We start from the raw sequence: 21182 nt of genomic DNA on the forward strand, positions 1-21182 counted from the left end.
CAGGCTCAATGCATATGCACACAATCACACATTAAGTGATGAACCTCACAGTGTGTATGAATAGCTATATAAATGTAATGAAAAGTGTTTGCTCACACATTTCTGGATTTGTTTTTTTTTTAGTTTTAGTTAACCTACTACTTATGTTCAACCATGAGTCTTATTTTGAGACCATAAATGTATCCTTTTCTCCTTCACAATCTCCAGAAATCACCTTAAAAGCTATGGAATAAATAAAACATAAATGAGCTCTTACGAGTGGAAACATTAATTAGATGGCATTCATCTATACATGTAGACATTAATCACAGCATTATAAAGGCTGAAATGTAGCATTAGCATAACTTGGCCACATGGCAATTTAGCCATTCCCATTTCAGCCAACATTAGCATGTTATTACAATACATGTAACCACACTTGAACAGGTTCATTAAGATAAAGTCACTAAACATATAGTCAAGGCACAATAAGTAAGTACCTTGTTCCCGTTTCAGCTGGTGCTTATCCGTTCATAAAGTGACTCTTGTACTCCAGAGAAGTACCATAGGAACATCTTTCCCTTCAGACACACCGTCAATTGACGTACTTTTAATGCGAAATCAAGTTACAATTTGCATCTACTTCCGGTCTTGCCGGAAGTAGATTGAAATAAAATAAAAGGGCTTCAAAATAAAGAACCCGAAACAAACAAAGGCACTTACAAAATAAAGGCTCGCAGGAAATAGTCACCATATTAACAGAACCTTATTCATTTAGTAATTTACACGTGATACACCGTAAACTGTACTTGTTCTATAAAACATGTTTTTGTACAGTATACTATTTTTTTCAGTGAGGTCTCAGGCCACAAGGACAGAGATTCACAGGGATCAGGCTGACAGTCCACAAAAAGGTGTTTATCATTACAAACAAAATATCAATAAAAACTGGCAGCTGAACAGATTCAGCACTTGTCATATTGACACGGAAAATATTGCACAAAACTGTGGACAGTGTACACATTACAATGAATGTGGATAACAGGCTATTTATTCCTGGGTCAGTACTCTCCTCTAAGAACATTGGCAAATGTCCCCAAAGATTGATTGTGTAAGAAAGTACCAACACACACACACAGCAATGACCACAGACACACATCAAGACACGGTCGGAAAGACACAAGACCACAGATGTGCAAGGAGAACAAATCCACAAAACATAACCAACCAAACACAAGACCATATTTTTGCACAGGGAAAATGGGGAAATTACATTGACACAGATTTGCTCGTATTTTCATTAGCAACACATTCATAGATTAATAAATTACAGCGTCTGAGTTGTTTATCTTGTCCTGAATTAACACTCACTGCTACTGCACTACTGCAAATTATTCAAACACATGGTGGAGAATTAAGCTTAGCTGGATTCATATAGTTTGTGGCACCATGTTTTTTGCGGTTTCCCATCCTCAAACCAACCATGTCCAACTCCATTTACTTCTCACACCTTCGTCATCAGCAGTCATGCCTCTACCAGAATTTATAGATTTTAGATCATGTTCATGTTACCCTGCGACTCAGAAATGGAAGCTCACTGCTGATTTGATAACAAATATTTGCACATCATTGGACACTGAAATATTGTGCTGGAATGATGAATACAATTCCCAGCTAACAACAAACAGTATTACGTTGTTACCCCAACCTTCGCATGCAGACTTTTTTTTTATTTATCTAAAATGGACATGTGATGTAAATTCAAGTCCCTCTCTATTTAACAGCAATGAGATATCAAAGCATTCCGAACATTCAGGCTCAGATAGGAACCAGTTAACAGGTAATACATACTGTGCGTGATTATTTTGCAGCAGTGGTGAGGCTAACCTTTCCTTCAGGCCTAAGGAGTTGTTGTGCCTTGCCCTCCCATTTATTGCTGATCAATAGTATTAAATGGCATGCAGCCTTTCCTCTCCAGAGCACTGGCCAGTGGACTGTCCTCTCAGTAGTAAATCCTTGTGGCTCTGCGTAGCCATTCAATTTTCCGCCTCTGAGACTTCCATCCAACGGATGAGTGATGCACTATAACTGTTGAACATTAAGGAAGGGCATGTGCATGTGTGTGCACATGTAGCCAATGCCTGCATGCATCATCATGCAAACCATACACAGCTCCTGAGAGATTATGTTAACCTTTGCCACCCTCCCACAGTTAGGGATATACATAACTTTCCCTGTTAAATAATTGATGAGGCCGTTTATGTCCATGTGTAAAGTGCATAATGTGTGAAAAAGCTCAGGGGACAAACACAAAAGGGGGTCCTCTCCAATGTTTCCAAGTGGGTGAATGAATCACCTGCCTGTGAGAAGGACAATACAGAAACCTGTTTACACAGTAGGAATAATGCACATTATATACAGATCAAGAAGGATAAAATACAAACACTTGCATTACACGTTCACATGCGAGGGAAACCATGCAAATATACTGCATATCTACTCCTGAACTATGCTGATAAAAACGTATTTTAGATTTTTTGCACTGAAGACTGTGCTCACTCTTCATTATACCCTGTTATTTAACATATCTTTTGACATTAACAAGTGCTGAAGTGCAAAGCAGTGAGGATTAGCAAGCATTAAGATTAGTACCTGAATGGGTTACTGGGTGGCAAAGAGGAAGGGTTTAGCACGAAGTGTCACATTGCAGGGGTGTCAAGCTCTGAAATTCTTAACCATGCAGCGTGTTCACTGGCAACCATATCTTCATGAAACCTCCTGGAAGCATACTTAGTTTTAAAGCCTCAAAATAAATGTTGGAGAGGAACAGAGCCGTACAATGATGGATAGGAAGAAAAACAGATGAATAATACAACATTGCGCTGGTTTTCAAATATTTGCATCTTTTTAGGTGTATTTGTCCTACTTGTATATATTTTCACTGAATTGTCAGGTTTATCTAACTACCTGCAATTCTGTTGAACTTTTTAGCATTTTAAACTGATATACTGACTCTGTATTTCCACTGACTTTCTACACCGCAAATATACATTAGGCGGGCCTCAATCTCACTTTACCTACTTTAAGTTACGAGCACTCATGGAATGGAGAAGGAGAGGATGCCAGTGGAATCAGCGGTGTTATCTGTATCTGCATTAGTGGTTCACACGTTATACAAGGTGAACTTCTGAGAAAAGAATTCATGTATTCTGCTTCGAGTGTGCAACAGATTTTTTTTTCTTCCAATAATATTTCCTCATTAGTAACCCTCGTAGCCCATGTTCCTATACTCTGTTTGATCCTCCCACTCCTTCATTATCATTCTCACCACAGATGTCTTTTTGCTCTCCGTGAGGTTACTAAATTCATATTTGAGGCATGACAAGACCTTTTTTGATACACAGTTGATCTGCAGAGCGGGTCAATACAATATACCCGGTGCACATGCCTTACAACACTTGATGTAAGGACAATGTTGCACCCATTTGAAAATCATTACACTTTCCAAAAAGCGTAATGGAGTAGCCAATCTCTGGGTGGAACACATTGTTCTCTGGAAAGAACAACTGGTTTGGTTGCCAAGAAATAACTAAATACACCGTTCACCTAGTGTGTGTGAAAAAAAAGTGTCAATGATTAGTCCTTTGGGAACTAATCTAAAGAAAACTTGAGCACAAGTGAGTGGTTTCAAAATCATTGTGAGACCCCAGCCAATTAGAACATTTCAGCAACGATGCAATCTATTTTAACTGAAACTTTTCACCTCCACTAAAAATATGAATATAAGACATTACTAAATGTCAGTGTTAAAATTGCTTACTTCTGTGGTAAAAAAAAAAAAAAGGCAATGAGTCCTTATTTAACTCAGGCTTAATTTTGGCATGACATGCCTTGAGGTTTCACGAAATATTCACAACAAATGGCAGAATATATGGCATCCGATATGCTGTTCACTTCAAAGACAGGCCACATAAAAGCTTTTTGAAATCTCATTCTGAAATGGCTTCAAGCGTGAGATGTGGTCACAATGACAAGCGTCAAAGAAATTAGTGTAGCAATCCACAGAAAACACGGCTTGAAGGAAAGTGTGAGAATATAACAGTGCTTTGAGGTGTGGATGAGATGATACTGTAGTGGCATCAGAGGACATGTATACCTACAGTGTAGTATGCACAACAGCTTTCCAAACAGCAGGCTCCCTCCAGTGAACTAATAAAAGGGCCTACAACTCTACTGGGCATCCTCTGCATGTGATCACTGCCATGCACTCTCTCTCACTCTAACCTTCACTTCCTCTCCACAACTCATAAGCCTTTCACATTAAGCAATCCATCCATATGTGTCAGTCAACATTCTCCTCCCAAAGGAAACCTCTGTCTCCTTCTGACATTCACTTCTGTCAGGGAAGTCAAATGGTTTGCGACAACTTTCACCAGACTGTAAACTCCGATGTCCTTTTTTTAACACGCCTGCTGATAAAACAGAGGTGCCCAAACCAAAGGCTGCAAACCACACATGAGGATAACAATTGATCGAATTAGACCCAACCAGGTATTACAGTCATGCTGACTTTAGCCCTTGCTCACAATAAGAATGGCATCCTATCACTACATCCCCAAAAAAATTTTTTCAGCGGAGCATGACGATGCCTTTGCCTATCAACAATCACTGCTGCCATGATCACTGTAAAGTCTGGGCGTGACACCCTTTGTGCTTCGGTTATCACCAGCTCTCCGAAGACTCTAATAATTTCACTCTAACAGCCTGTGGTTTATTAGCACTGATCTTTTAGAATTGGACTGTTTTTGTAATGGTGCTCATTTACATAGAAAAGGGCAATTTTTTTGCCAAAAGTATGAATATTACCAAATTCAAATACGTACAAATAGAAGAGGAACACTGATTGTCTATCTGCTTAGCAGCACAATTAGGGTACATTTCAACCTCTGCGGGTGCTTTTAGAATTACACAGTTTCTAATGAATCCTTTTGGAAATTCATCCCTCAGAATTTGTTGATTGGAAAATCATTTATTTTATAGTTCCAGCACAATACACATGGTACATGACAGATAGATAATTATTGGTGATATTTATAGTCACAAACCCATTAGAAAAGCACAGATAAGTATAGAGTGTAATCCATTCAAACAAGTGCAAGAACTCAAAGCACATTGACCAACTTGTGTTCATATTGATGGAATTAGATTCACAGGATTCATTGTAAAATTAAATGAATCCTGTCCCATAATCCCATAAAATTAAAGTAATTAATGGGTTCAATCAATTGAATGCAACCAAAATATGCAACATCCTGCAGAAGTACCAAATAATGCTTGACAGTGAAGCACAGCAAAAGTTTTACAGTGAACACTAACTCTGCGTGTAAGAAAATACAAAACTCAGCAAAGCGAGACAAAACTGGAAAGAGAGCTGTAGACTAAAGTAGTTTTCACAGTTGAGCTCAGCAAATCAATTATTCATGGTAATTGGCCTGTTTTGTGGTGTTTTCTGTTCTGTAAAATAATAAAAGTGTTCATCAAGTTAACCCTGTTTTATAGGTCATATCGGAAAAATGTGGCTGTAAGGAGGAAAGTAAAACAAAAATGATTTAAAACCGCAAATAGATATAAAAAATGGAGTAGAAAAACAACAAGCAGACAGTCATTTTTTGACTATTCAGCCTCATTTAGATTGCATCTGTGCTGATTTTGCTCCCAGCCAAATATGCAGACACTCAGAATCTCAGATTATATGTCTGCTTCTTTCCCTTTCATCCTCTTCCTCCCCGTGTCTCTCTTACACACATACGACAGAGCAGGAAGGCAAGACCACTGCTGGCTCACTGTCGGAGTCATTTGAAGATCCCAAATGGATCCGTTTTATTTCACCCATCTGCTCAGCGTCTTCACAGTGTGGCATTATGTCACAGTAGTATACATCCAGGGCACTACTACAGCATTGAGAGTTAAGTGTGTGTTTATATTGGTTCGCCAAGTATCTGTTGGGGCAAAACTGTATAGATGGTGATGGTGGTGGTGAATGAATATATCCTATTCCACCCTATTTTAACTGCTCCATTACAACATGGCCTGTCCTGGTTCACAGACTGCCAGACAATACGAGGCACACAGTACTGACCTTGGACTCTCCTCAGCTGCTCCCACTGCTCCCGTGCATTAGACAGGAAGTATTCAGTAATAAATAAAGCAACATTCTCTCTCCCTAACTCATTTATACAAGTTTTTTCTTTCTTGCAGGAAGAAAAAGTGCTTGTTACATGGTAAACTATAAAAAGAAGTATGCTGAAAATTGCAGCCTTGAGAGCTGCTAACTGAAAAAAAGATGAAGTGGACGAAACACAACAATGTGTGAACTTTTTAGAATTGCAATTCAAATAAATTCAGCTAATTTAAAGTAAAAACAAAAAAGGGTTTATGAGGACATGAATGATTATTCTAAACCTTTCAATCATTCTCAAATTATGTTCACGAAGTGTGTTTTACAAGCAACTAAAAACATTTATCAAACTGAAAATCAAAGGAACACTTAAGGTTTTAAAGTGTAGTCCGTGAAGATTGTAAATGTGGGAGAGCGCAGGCTTTTGCTTTGTCTTTAAAATGAGAAAGAAATTATTCCTTTTTGTCTCTGATGATGAAAGCAAAATGCAAACATACAATAAAATGTTTCTGATTTCTGAAGTATATGACATACGGCTCAAACTGTATTCATGGCGCAGTCCCTTAAAGTAAGATTCAGGGGGATTTAATATCATAACTGAAATATAGTAGTAATACTAATGTTTTCATAAGTGTATAATAACCTGAAACAAAGAATCATTACATTTCCGTTGGCTTAGTATGAGCCCTTCATATCTACATCGGGAGCAGGTCGTCTTCATGGAGTCTGCCATGTTGCACCACCATGGTTCTATCTACAGTAACCCAGAACAGACAAACTTTCACATATTGCCTTCACCTGAAGGTCAGTCACATAGTTATCAGACACTCTTGGAAAGGGAGATGTGTTAAATTGGATGCAATCTGAAACCTAACCACTAGATACCACTACATCCTACATTCTGCTCATTTCAGTTGCTTAAGCCAAAAATAACAAACATAAAAACATATAAAGTTAGGATTAGTTTTGACCAGGCAGCAAAGTGGCTTGGTTCTGTGCTTGTAATAATATTGTTAAAACCAGGAGGGCTGTGTTTCTAAGGCAATCTGTCCTGAAGGTATATTTTCTATGATAGAAAAGCAAAGCTAAAGTGGACAAACAGCATCTGTGCATGGCTGCTTTTCAGAACCCTGGGGCAAGCCATATGCTGACAGAGCAAGTTGTCAGAAGATAAAGCCAGAAGACAGAAGAAAGTATGTTTCACAAGATCCAGCACTGACCCTGAGGCACTAGAGGAGGTAATGAGAAGACAGAAGCTAACAGGGGGCACTGCATGATGACACAGCTGTCATCTTTATCACACTCCTCTGGATAGTATTACAATACTAACTTGCACAACCTTTCTCAGGAGGACATCAGTTTAAATGCATTGTGGTGTGCGTGTGCGTGTATGTGTTACTTGACACTTCTGTAAAGAAAGCAGAGTGAAGGGGATGACAGAGCATATGACAGAGTTTGCCTACTCAAAACATTAAGTGATTTATTGCAAAATAGAATTAGGCTTCTGTAAATAGCCATTACTGTAAAACCACGCCTATTCCTGACTGACAGTGCCTCCAAGGCACAGGTGATACTTTATTATACCTAAATATGTATAACTGCAATAAAGTTGTCTCTCAAAGTTGTAACTCAAAGTCGTAACTCTAAGTCATTAAACAAACCCATGAGTTAATTTGTTTTTCCCTCAAAAAGGGAGATGCTGTAGCCAACAAGCTGTTGCCAAATTCCTAAAACTATGACTACTCTCCAACCTTTGCGAAAGACTGTTCTGGTTTAAATAAAAACTCTGAAAAGAGGTGAAACATCCCTTTTTGCCTCCAAAAAGTGTCAGTTTGAGGTCCAGACTTCCTCCTTTTCCGCTAGTTTAATGGATTATGACAGTGATCCGGCATGAAGCTTTAATCCCCCTGCCGCCGTCGTCTCGCCTCCCTTTATGTTAAGCCCCTTGACTGTGTGTGTGTGTGTGTGTGTGTGTGTGTGTGTGTGTGTGTGTGTGTGTGTCAGGTGCCAACCAATGCTAGTGCTAGGAGCCATACAAAAACAAAAGGGGCATAAAGCATCCACTGCTGACAGCCAACCCTTTAGGTGCCCTGCTAGCCCATTACCAGGCTTTGAAGTCAATATGCCAAGGAAAAATAGCTGTCAATTTAATAACCAAGAAAATCAAAAGAAATAAGGATATACCCATGCCATAGTGCCGTTTTGTTGTGTCTCCCAAACACTATTAAACAATGTGAAGATAGACAAGCAGCAACACAGACAGCTCCTTCCTCATGGTACAGGATGCCGTCTGTTAATAAACTATGTTTCTCAATATCACTCCTTCATTCTGACTTCTTGTCTGTTCTCGTCAGAATCAGAATCAGCTGTGTGCGTAGCTGTTAATATACAGAGCTGATAAAGGGATGACCTATAAGATCCAACATTTATGTAGTGAGGAAAGCTGCACTGATGAAGTTGGCACGAGTACTCACCATGAATGCTATGCATCAAAATCAACCAAGGGAAATAGAGGCCCTACCGACAGAGACCATAACTAGGACATTATTTGATAGCTCTCTCTGGCCCAGCAACTGGACAAACAGGGCAGCAGAAAGGCTCATCCCTGCATCCCATGGAAGCAGAATGCAATGTCAACGACCAAATATCCCAATTGTGGAAATCCCATTCAAGAGGCGGAATTAGTAGCGGAGCGATCAAGGGGTAAATCCACTGTTTTGTGGTACTCATGTCATGTTTAAACACAGTATAAAAGCTAACACTTTTTCTGTAGCTTTACCAGGTATATGAGGCGTATAAAGATGATATGAATGTGATACATTAAATACTAAACTTAAAATGTAAAAACTATCTATAGTCAACGCAGTTGGATTTGGAGATATTTGAAGATAGTGTACTTACACCAACAATGGAACTATTAAAATGTAAAACCTAGTATGGCTATTTTTTGTTTTTTTAATTAAGCATCATAAGCGTCATAATCTCTAAAACCAATCCAAATGGTATGCACATCACAATAACTCAATTCAAGACCACTCTAGCTACTGCATCTGATTGAATAATAATTAAACAACAGCCTCAAAGCAAAATGACAATAATAATGATAAAAGACATTTACAATTTCAAGACAGAAAAACTCTCAATAAGTGAGTTTATGACAGAAAATGCAACCTGGTCTCCCTCCTACCTCTTGGTCAGTGGCTCTATGTGACTGATGATGACCCACCACGCTTTCAACCTCAAATATAAACCAATCTGTATCATTAGTTAATGGATAGTGCAACTGCTGTCATATAAAGAACCAGATAGTCCACACAGGATGTACAGAAGTGGTGGTGGATGGGTCAAACAAACACAGGACTTTGGTCCAGGAGACAGCATGTAGACATGGGTGTTTTTCAATGTCTGGAATACGTCCTTGGTAGAACAGGTATTAAAAGCAGGGTCCTTTGGAGGCTAGGCAAGACTCCTCCACAGCATCGGAGAGCACACATTGTTGTAGAATATAACACAATACAATTTCTGGTAGAAGTATTGATTTTGCATTCCTTAAAAACAATATACACAAGTCCTTATCATTATTTATAAACATGCAAAACATAAAATTAATATGCTCTCCTCGAAGCCACAAGACTCGAGGCATTGAAAAAAAACAGCCAATTACTCTCCAAAAAACCCCACTTCATTCAAACTTGACAGAAACAAAATAAAGCTCATCAAAACCATCTTGGTTCACTCTTTCCACCATTCACCAATCCTCAAACCTACCAGACTCCTTTGAGGAACAGGAATTTTACGTCGCTGATTGTAAAACACACTTCATTCAAACTCGACAGAAACAAAATTAAAGTTAGCCGAGTCTTTTTCGCCCAAACTTTGTCGCCCAAACTTTGTCGCCCAAACTGGTTTGTTCAAAACAAAGCCTTAATTCACAGAGTGAGGTGTGAATATGCTGGCTCTACCCAGCTGTCTCTCTCTGCTGTTGCTGGCCTCAGTGCTATTAATAGCTCGCTGAACGAGTTCGTCGCAAAAGTTGGAACGCACTTCTAAATTAGGCCTTGGAGAACTAATATGAGTAAAGATTCAGCAACCGGATTGGAAATTTGTTGTAAAAATGTGACAATATAGGCACAGGAAGGAAGCACCGAAATCTGCGTTGCTTTTCGGTCCGGTAGGTACCGGACGTGTTGGAACCGGTGCCAGTACGGCACCGGTTCCAACACGTTCTCGGTACCCAACCCTAGTTGTAATACTGCAGTTCACCAGTAAAGTGAGTCCGTTCATACAGACGTGTCTTGGTGCTCATTAGAAGCTCCACTTCATGACACTGTGCCACCATGGCAGCGGGAGCCTCACTTTCACTGTCCGACAACACCTGAGAGGGACCCGCTGCGCCCGGCGCAGCCAAAGCCCCGTAGCCGGAGGCTACGCCACCAGCAGCAAACATGTTTATTATAGTTCTGCTCTTAGCAGCATCAGTTGCGAGAGTTTTTTTTCTTCTTTTCCCTCAGTTTTTCTGCACCGCCTTTTCGTTTTTTCTCCATTTTTGCTTTCTCTTCTCTCTCACAGATTGCTAATGATGTGTCATTAGCTCATCATTAAAGGTGATTGGACGAGGGGTCTGGAAAATGCGTGGGCGGGACTACTGGGCCTATCATAGGGCCACTGGGCCTCTTATGCGTCTTTACATGAAAGAAAAAAAAAAAAAAGTCAGCCACTGCCGGCCCATTACTGACCGGCCCACCGGGAAAACTCCCGGTATTCCCTATGGCCAATCCACCCCTGGCCATATAACTCAAGATGAGAAATCTTATAAAATGAATTAGAGGTGAAACTTATTCTCAACGTTTGCTCTCATTCAGACATGTCTTCATGTGCTCTGATTGGTATTTGCATGATTTGCCATGAACTGAACTTTGTTTAGGCACAAAATGAGTGGTTTCAGCAAAAATAAAGCAATGAAGAGAAAAAAGCAAGCAAGTCTAGTGTAATTAGGCTGTTCGGAATTTGCATTTAAGCATATTACCCCTTAGCACCAAATTCTCAAATGACCTGTTCTGTTTAAGTGGACTCAAAAGACCTACAGTATTACGCAACCCCAAAGTGGAGGTTTCTTTACTGATGACATATTATCTATTAAAACCGAAGAATGGGCTACCCTAAGCAGCTTGCAAATGCATTCTATTTCAGTAGAAAAGGATACATTCTTACTGTATTATAACTTGTTTAGGACCATGGACGTGAGTGTAAAGATTTGAGACTTTGTCGTGGCTTAAAACTAAATGACTAAGTCCCACTTCTGAGTCAAATATAATTATTTTGGAATAAGTGGATATATATATATATATATATATATATATATATATATATATATATATATATATATATATATATATATATATATATGAGGGTTTTGCATGTAAATTAAGACAATCCCAGACACTATAGTAATCCTGTGTTTCCTAAAAAGTTACAATAGGAGATTAAAAGGGCTGTGTATTTCTGCTGCAACACAGCTGGCAAAAAGTTTACAGTCAATACTTCTAATACAATAATTCTCTAGGGGACCAAAGGTTATGTTACGAGTCCTAGGCTGCAAGTACATCTAGCCTTTCCAAATCTTTTATCCACCACTGTCAGTAGATCGACTATTATCTGCTATTAAGCAGCTTTAGGAAGACATCCTGGGGAAACAGGCAATTGCCAAAGATATCTACTACTGAGAGAGATTCTGCTTGATTTTGTATTGGGATTTCTGTATTCTTTGTTTCCCGGCAAGCCAGTGCCCAGTGAGGAGCTATTGGTAGCTACGGGCTTGGCTTAAGTGTGTGTAAGATGACACGGAGAGGCGACTTTTTTTCTAAACAATGGTGGCTCCTAAGGAGGTTAGTACATGCTGCAATATCATCAGTTATATCAGAACTGGAGAGCATTTCATTATTGAAAGAAGAGCAAAGGACGACACCAAAGGCGTTTTTGATCTTCTCACAACTGCTTTGATTGACGGATGGTTAATCTAATCAATACAGGTTTTGAAGTCACAGACTTTGTCACAATCAGCCAGGGTGAGCAAAGTCATGTTTAGCTATATGATCAGCTTGAGAAGCCAAACAAAGTCATTGCCGATGTTTCAAATTATTTGCAGTTTAGCTTCTTTGTAACAATCCAGCAAAGGTGCAAACAGACAGTAATCCATTTGCTCTCCTACTGAACAATGACAAATTATATCCACTGTCTTACCTTGAGAGACTTAACAGTGTTAGAAAGTAGGAATATGAATTTAGTTCTTGTCTTATTGGTACATATATTGTAAGGCATCAATCAATTTGAGTAAGACAGTAGACTCCAGATATTGTTTAAGCTACTATTTTTGTAACATTTGCAAGTGTGAAATTAACTACCTGTGTGACGAGGGGCTCCAGAAGCCTCTCCACAGTCAGGGTACGGATTTCAAGGCTCTTTGGGTCCCATTTCAACAGGATGGGGGAGGTGGCGGTCGTCATGGTCTCTGTTGGGAGAAAAAGCAGATCAATGGTTAGAGGAATGTTTGGTGTGGAAATAATGCACATTATACCGGACCTAAAGGGCTAAGGGTGTTCACACAGTTTGTAGGAAGTGGTCAGCTGTACAAACTCTCAAGAGAGCTGTTTTTAAATACAGGTCTGCTGGCATAACTGGTTCTCAAAAGCTGACAGGTTGATGATAGACAACAGGTGATGTCACAGTGGTGGACGCCTTTCACTATAAGCATTGTGCTGTAGAACTCTTCCAAATTCGGTGTTTGTGTCCCACCGATGTTTGGTGCAGTCTTGCTAACCCATTCTGTGCACATGGTATGTTTTCTGTGATGCACTAATAAAGGTTGTTGACTAGGTTAGCTTCCCTGAGTTTCCTACAGGAATACAGGCAGCTCTTTAAAGAAGACTTGACAGATGACCAGGAAAGATTGTTTGTAATGTTTGCTTTGAAAGAGAAGAATCAGCCACGTCTCAATGTATGTACACTCGGTTATACTTCTGGTCTTCCTTATGCCAAGACTGCATGAATAATTACATTTTAATTGTGATTACAATTATTATTATTATTAAATAAACATGCTTGACTGCAATATTGATGTGTAAAATGCATGCTCCAATCCTAGAAAACTCTGCTGCATTTCAAATCGAGCGCTTCCTAAATTAGACAGACACCAAGGGGCGATCAAAATGTTTTGGTTTACTTTTGGGGAGCTGTCATGCAGCTTTGTGCACACCCTACAGTGGAAGCCTGTGAAAATCTTTCTTGAATGTTGCTGCTGCACTTCAGAGAAGAAGGGTGTTATCATGAATGTTACTCTGTTGTATAACAGAGAGCAGACGGACCAGTAGTTTTGTTACACTTTTGTTACTCTTTACGTTACTTCTGACTTACTGGTCTTTGACATAAGTCTTATGAGCATTGGTATCACTGTTTAATAGTATTGATGGGGATATAGGCATAGCTAGACACTTACTGGGTGAAGATGGACCCAGGATATGGAGTTTTTAGACATGTCCTCATTATAAAGTAATGTTTATTTTGACAATGACAAAGTGTCACCAAAACATTTCCAACTAAACATTCTGTTGCGTATTCATAGAGACCATATTTCATAATAAGTTAAGTGCCGAAAATAACCAATCCTCAGTCTCAGTAACTCCACAAAATAAACTACTGGCTCAAAAACAAGGTTTTCATGGAGGTCCGGTAACTGTTGACATTCGGCAAATCTTGGCTCTGCACATCAAATAAAACAAAGCACACTTAACAATTCTGCCAATCCTCAACTTAATGGCTGGCCACCTCTCTAACCTTAAATTTATGTTATTAACTTTCTTAATTAACTCCATTATTACAATGCATCTCTCCAAAGCTGGAACTTATTGAGTAAGGCAGTAATTCCAGGAACACATGTATTATTCATCAGTTGAAAAGCTAGATGATTCAGTGGAGTTTTGGCATAGAATAGTCCACATTACTTAAAATCATTCAGCTACATACACTATGTTGTACTGGAGCAGCGCACTATGAAAGTGAGTGTCCTAATGAAGAAAAACACTCAGAAAAGCAGGCAAAAAGTAAAGAAAAATAGGAGAAGAGTTGGAGGAATCAGCAAAGCCTTAAGTGATTCACATAAGTGAAAAGATGCACTCCTGAGATGGTGCTGAGCTCTACAATATGAGTCTCAATCGTATACTTCTTTAGACAATCTGCTCTTTTACTTGGAATATTTTTTTTCATTATAGTTTTTAAAACCCTAAAGCTCAGTGGGGTTACATTGGGTGAATGTGATGACTGAACAGCTGGCATGAGGCTAGCAGTCTGTTTTACTGTGGGGATGTGTTTCTACAGTAAGCAATTCCAGAATGGGCCAGCTGGGACTGGCTCAGTCTACTGCCAATGTCAATGAGGCAGAAGGGAATAAAGGATGAGAATGAGAATGACAGATCTGGGCCAGAGGCCCCTAATACTACACACTGTGGAGTTAAAGATGGATGAACAGTAGGGAATATGGCAACCTGGCATTATCGATGAAACTACAACCAAGTCATCAAAGTGATTTCAAAGGTCATGGACCTTTAGCTCCGAAAGAAATTCAGGCCTTCACCTATGCTGGTGGCATTACATTTTGGTCCCTGCAAGAACATCTGGACAGAGACAACATCTTTGTGCATCTTTCAGCTAATCAATCTATCATGAACAGTAGTGTGGCATTTATAAAATACACAAACTGAGAGGTGGGCAGGAGTATTAAATACAGTGGTAGTCTTGGTTTACTTCTGGCAAAACAAATCCTTGTGCAATGGAGACAGACATTGTTCACACATTGCAAATTGTGAATTAACAAGCGTACATTTGTGCTACAGTTAGTGCAGTGAATGTGGGGCAAAACATACAGTATAGAGACATTGTAAAAAGTATGCAAAGATTCTTTTCCTGACATTAGCCAGAGAAAAATAACAACATTTTTGTCATTTTGGAACTTATTGTTGCTTTTTTCACCATAGAATGTATCTTTTTGTTGTTCAGAAAGACCAACAAAGTAGTGCCTCTTTCTCAATGCTAACAGTCTAGGTCATGTCAATTTCATGCAGCTTGCATTAGCAGCCAGCTGGTTAGTTAGTAGCTCAGAATAACTTGAAATGATCTCTGTGACAGTCTCTCTTTTTGAAGACTAGCTCTGCAGCGCTCATTTATGACATTAAAGGTTTCCCGGCAAAGCATGGTGCATACAGTGGGAATAAGCAGGAGTGATGCAAATGCAGAGGAACATGCCACTGATGAGAAAACAGCAGCACTGAAAAATCTCAGGCTGCCATTGTAATGCAATAAACTGTCTTCTGGTCTATGACAGTGGGACTTCTCAAAGACAGGGTTGTAACTAGTGTTGACACATTATGTAATCAAAACAATTATAGAAAGTGGTTTTGTCAAGATATTGGTAAAAAGTGATTTATCATAGTTATAGCTGAACTGGAAATGTTTTCAAGTTGAAAAAAATGCTTACGCCTCCTGCACTAATTTACAGTGCGCTTTGGTTGGAAATAACATAGAGCCGCAATTACCATACTATACAAATAATGCTTTTTGTAGCATGCAAAACACAGTGTGGAATACTAATACGCCATTGCTTGTGACAGCGGATTTCAAGTGATGTATTTTATTGTTGGTGGAGATCTCTGTAAATGTGAAGACGCTGTCAATGAATGGTATTCACACCAACATATTATAGTTGTAAAAATGTGAGCAGTTTTCTCATTGCATGAGTTCATTATCTTGTACAGTGCATTGTGGGCGACTGTGGCTCAGTGGTGAGCAGGATTGTCCTTCAATCAGAGGATCGGTGGTTCGATCCCCGGCTCTGCTAGCCCATGTCAATGTGCAGCAAGACACTTAACACTTAACCCCGTAGCTGCGCATACGGTGTATGAATGGTTGATAATCCTGATGTGGCACCTTGCATGGTAGCTCCTCTCATCAACGTGTGAATGATGTCATGTAGTGTTAAAGCGCTTTGAGTGGTCGGAAGACTAGAACAGCGCTGTACAAGTACCGGTCCATTGTTTAAAGTAACCAAATTATGAATAAAATTAAATATTCAAAACATGGTTTCTGATGATGCAGAATGTAAGCAGGGACGCAAAGTGAAATTCACTCGAAGTTGTTTCTACAGACCGTCATCTATCTAAGAGACTACTGTCTAATAATATCATAACTGAGCAGCACTTTATATCAACAAATGTGATGATACAGACATCTGGGGATACATGGAAGCTGAATTGAAAAAGTATCTCCCCCATGTTTAATTGACACAGCCCTCCCACCTTGTAAATAACAGAATAGTCAGAAGGTACTGTTCACATAGATTGTATCTATAAAACCTATGAACAGTGGAAGTTCCTCTTGAAATGACAATAGGCTAATGCACAGTATACTTGCCCAATGGGGCTAGGTGTTCACACAGTTTGTAGGAAGTGGTCAGCTGTACCAACTCTCAAGAGAGCTGTTTTTGAATACAGGTCGGTTGTTTGATGATGAGGAAAGATTGCTTGTGATGTTTGCTTTGAACAAGAAGAATCAGCCACATTACAATGCATGTACATTCAGTTATACTTCTAGTCTTCCTGATCCTAAGACTTCACAAATAATTACATTTTAATTGTGATTACAACTGTTATTATTACATTAACATGCTTGACTGCCATATTGACGTGTAAAATGCTTGCTCCAATCCTAAAAAAAAAGGATCCTACCCCCAAATAATAAAACTGTTATCAGTGTTTCCAGAAAATTCAATAAAACCACAATGTGATCTTGTTTTATTGAATTATATTCTCTGAAATGCAACATGCATTCTGTTCTACAGTTTTGTTTTTGGACTTGACATAAGTTTTGTCCTCAACACCCAGCATAGAAAAAATGCATCCATAGAACTAAGAGAAAACAAGGTTAAGCAAGCAATGTGGCAAGGTTGTAAGTTATGTTGTGCTTCCTCCCTTGCTTACTTGTCACTGAGGCACCACAATCTCCTCAGCAATATCTGTGGTGCGTGTCCAAAAAAAGACAAGAAATTCGAAGAAATGTTCACAGCATGTGCCTATTATTGAGAAGGGATAAAATATCCCCCCCTCAAATCTGTTTTGTTCAACAAACATGTTTTGGTGAAGCGTACGAGTCAGACTTCAGTTGTAGCAATCTGTGAGATGTCCCACCATCTGCAGTATACAACTGTGTGTGTGTGTGTGTGTGTGTGTGTGTGTGTGTGTGTGTGTGTGTGTGTGTGTGTGTGTGTGTGTGTGTGTGTGTGTGTCTGGCAAATGGTCAGAGCAAAGCAAGACAGAGAGGAGTAGAATATGTTTGATTTACTGTATAACACACAGTGAGTACATGTACAATACCGTCCGTCACTGTGTGTTTATGTTTACCAATGTGCCGGCTTTTCTAGTGTACAGTTGACTTGTCTTTACTTTCTGATACATCTAACAACTGTTCCCTGGATTTTGGGGAAAGGTGGTAATGTTCTAGCTTAGAGAAAAAGGTGCCATCTTCTACTTTTTAAGATTTATTCTAAAGCACAATGAAAGCGTTCACATAAATATCTTCTGTCTAACCAAGTAAACTTCTCACTATCAGTGTTCATGATGAATGCGTTACAACCATAATGCAGCTGCTAGCTTCAACAATGGTCGCTGCAGCGATTTATTTCAGTGCTGGAAAGCAGCTTTCATCACTGGCCTGTCTGCAGATACAGTTCCTGCTGAGTTTGGCAAGGCATGCTAACCGCATTGTAGCTTTGTTGTTCATTAGGTTTGTTGTTCATGTTTCTTGTTTTGTGTGGTGGTGCAGATAATCCTATTTCCATGTATTAATCATGTCTGCCTCCTCAATAAGTGCTACATTTACTGGTGTAGGAATGAATAATGAAAAGCAAGGGATGCAATGCCATTTAAAACATTAAAAAGTAACAGTCACAAAATATAAGTATCAATGTGTAGAATAACGATTAATCAGTCATATCACCGCCTCAGTTCCACAATACCTGCAATAACTGTTAAGTTATGTACTGTAATTGATAAAAAACGTCATGAGGGACAAGACTCAAAAATATCTTTAAAAAGCAATGGATTCATAGGCACCGACTTGGTACATATAGGCTGCACATTAAATTCACAAAAGATAAGGAGAGTCTGGCATGCTGATGAAACTACAGTACAATTGCATGGTATTAAACCTCATGCAGCACTCAGGCACCCGTCATATGACAAGAACAACTCAAATATGCCTATAAATAAAAAATCGTAAATTAAGGCTATGATATCGTTGCTCATGTGAATTCTTGCTTGGAAAAAATTTGTAAGGGAATAACCACACAGATGGGCAGCCCAGATGCTCAGTGGTTAGCGCTGCAGGCTTGTGTGGAATGTCCATCTCCTTCCCTTATTTAAGTGAGTTCACTCCAGGTGCATTAGCTATCGCCCACAGTCTGAAGCCATATAATGTGGTTGAAGTTGATGAGAGACTTATTAGTTGTGAATATGTGAGCTAGTTAGCTTTGCAACAAACTATAGTTTGGCATGTTAAATAATAAATGGATTGGACTGAACACCGAGGTTAGATGCACTTTGAAAGCAAAATACATGTTGCGTTATTGCTTGTAACGGTTTAAATACATAATAATTAAATTAATATCAATGAACACGTTCCTTATAAAGTAAACATTTATTGGACTAACTACATAACTAAACTACTAAGTTTCTGGGAGAGGTGTATTTGTTAAGATTTTGTTTTCCATGTTATTATCAGACTTCAGTTTGTATAATCTTTCTGTCTACGTTAAAAACAGACACAAATCAGCTGAAACAAATGCTGACAACGCATACAACCTCGTATCAAGAATTTAGTGTCATGGAGGCTGAGAGCACTAGGAAAACAATTTAACATCCTGTCACAGTGATGATTGAATAAACTGTGTTATCATTAAAATGCAGAAGTGGCAACAATGTAGGAGTGGCAACAAAGGCCTCTGTAGCTAGTTCACCATGTGCCATTTCCTGTAAGTCATCTCATTTGCCACCTAATGTTGGGTCTTCTTGATACTGTTTGTTTTTTATTGCCCATTAAACAATATTATTACCTTAGGTTCTGCTTGTGTCAGCTCTTCTCTGAAATAATGCTGATGACATGGCAGAGAGACAACTGCTAGCAGATGTTAAGTAATTACCTCAGTCGACCAGGTGTTAAACTGCACATTTATTTATCCGCCATGACAAACAGTGGTTTGAGGTGAGATTTAAACAGTTCATGATTGATTTAATTATACTTTTACTTCATCAATTATAAATAACAACTACAGTTAACAAGACAGATGAGTTACAGACACTTTTCAGATTAAATAATTGAATAAACGGATGATATACTGACCAACCTTTAAGAAATACAAAATTGGGTATTCTTTCTTCCTAAAAACAATTAATTGATTGTCAAAAGTAGTCTATTGACTGACTAATCCATTGAAAGACTAATTGTTGCAGCTCTATATTAACGCTAATGTTGCTAGGCCCCATTTATTCTGGTAAAGGAAGCTTGCAAAAATAAATCCACTATGAACTCGCAAAAACTCAGCATCAGATATTAATGCTCGACTAACATCTTAGTGACATTTTAATCAATGTAAAATCAAACAATACACTTTACCCACGTGAGGGATATTATGGAGAAAAAAAAAGAAGAGGGTCGTATCATCAACCCAGTGCCAATGCTTTGATGAAGTAGAAATCCTGGGAAGGGTGTTTCTACATTGCAGCTTGACTAGCGTATAGCTATGGTTGGGTGGTATGGTTGGTTGGGTTTTTCTGACCCCAAAATCTCCCGCAGAAGAAGCAGAAGGGTTTTCTTCAGACCACAAAGAAATTTTCTGCTCAGAATCAGTGATGCAAAAGCTACATTTCAGACTGCTGAAAAAAGAAAAAGAAACTTTTGACTTGATGTGTCTCTTGTGAACAACCATTCCCCACATTAAAAAATGTGCCATTGTATTTCAGTTTTATAATCCACTATAAGCATCTTTAATGGTCCCACTATTTTGGCGTATGCCTCACACATGGTACAGTTTAAATAACATTCTTTGTTCATGCTGGATCTTGTGTGGATGTTGTGTAAATACATTTTTGGTTGCTTACATTGTTATTTTTCTTGCTATTTGTAATGGTTTGTCAAAAGTGATTGTGACTGATGAATTGTGTTTTTAATGGAAGTAAATGAAAATAATCTCAAGGCCCTGTGTTATTCCCAAACTGCTTTGGTGTTTCAGATGTCCAACTGTAAAAGCTGTAGCAGGATGATAAATGCATCTCAACAAATCAGGTAAACACGACGCTGGCAGTTAAGGCAGAGATTCTGCTGAGTCAGGGCTCTGTTGTGTGTCTGTATTGATTGAGCACCTGCCATACAGAGCTACTCCAACCAGGAGTCCATTAACAATACCAAATAAAACAGATGTCATGGTAATCTTCAATACTGTTGGCTCGACTAACACAAACAGGAAACCCCCGCTGTGTTAGCCACATGTGGTGCCTGAGGATTTGGTGTTATAGCTGGACTACAGAATGGGATGTGTATGATATGATTAGGTGCCTGATTGTTGGCAAAATATAATTAGGCATTGACTTGAACAGATGTTGCAATACATAATACTTTATTTGTGCCCTGCGAGCACAAGGCTGTGACAAGCATGGGGACTTTTAAGACTTTGGAGGCAGGGACAGAATAGACATCTAATACCTCCGCTGCTTGTATTGGTCACTTTCAGCACCCAAAGTCTCCAGCGTGACGCCTCTCTTGTGATACACACCACGGTTCGAAGGTTTTCAATAATGAAAATGAAATGTCGGAAATGTTAATTGCTTTCTGAACCATTCATTTATTTGAAATGTACAGTACGTACATTTCCTGCTGGCGTGTAAATCCGCTTCTCTGTTCTCTGAGAATGTAATAGCAAAACTGTGGA

The 21182-nt window shown here is 39.0% G+C and overlaps 1 protein-coding gene across 4 annotated transcripts in view; it reads right to left on the bottom strand.

Moving 5' to 3' along the window:
• The window catches only part of ctnna2 (catenin (cadherin-associated protein), alpha 2), a gene marked incomplete at its 5' end in the record, with an annotated part of 275443 nt that extends 262783 nt beyond the window's left edge, over positions 1–12660 (bottom strand). For all 4 annotated transcript variants that reach the window (XM_079220174.1, XM_079220175.1, XM_079220173.1 and 1 more), the window contains one exon: positions 12559–12660. In XM_079220174.1, coding sequence (XP_079076300.1) covers positions 12559–12660 — 102 coding nt within the window. The remainder of the gene's footprint in view (positions 1–12558) is intronic.
• Between the last annotated feature and the right edge of the window lie 8522 nt (positions 12661–21182).

Source organism: Taurulus bubalis (assembly GCF_910589615.1).
Source record: "Taurulus bubalis genome assembly, chromosome: 6".
Lineage (NCBI taxonomy): Eukaryota > Metazoa > Chordata > Actinopteri > Perciformes > Cottidae > Taurulus > Taurulus bubalis.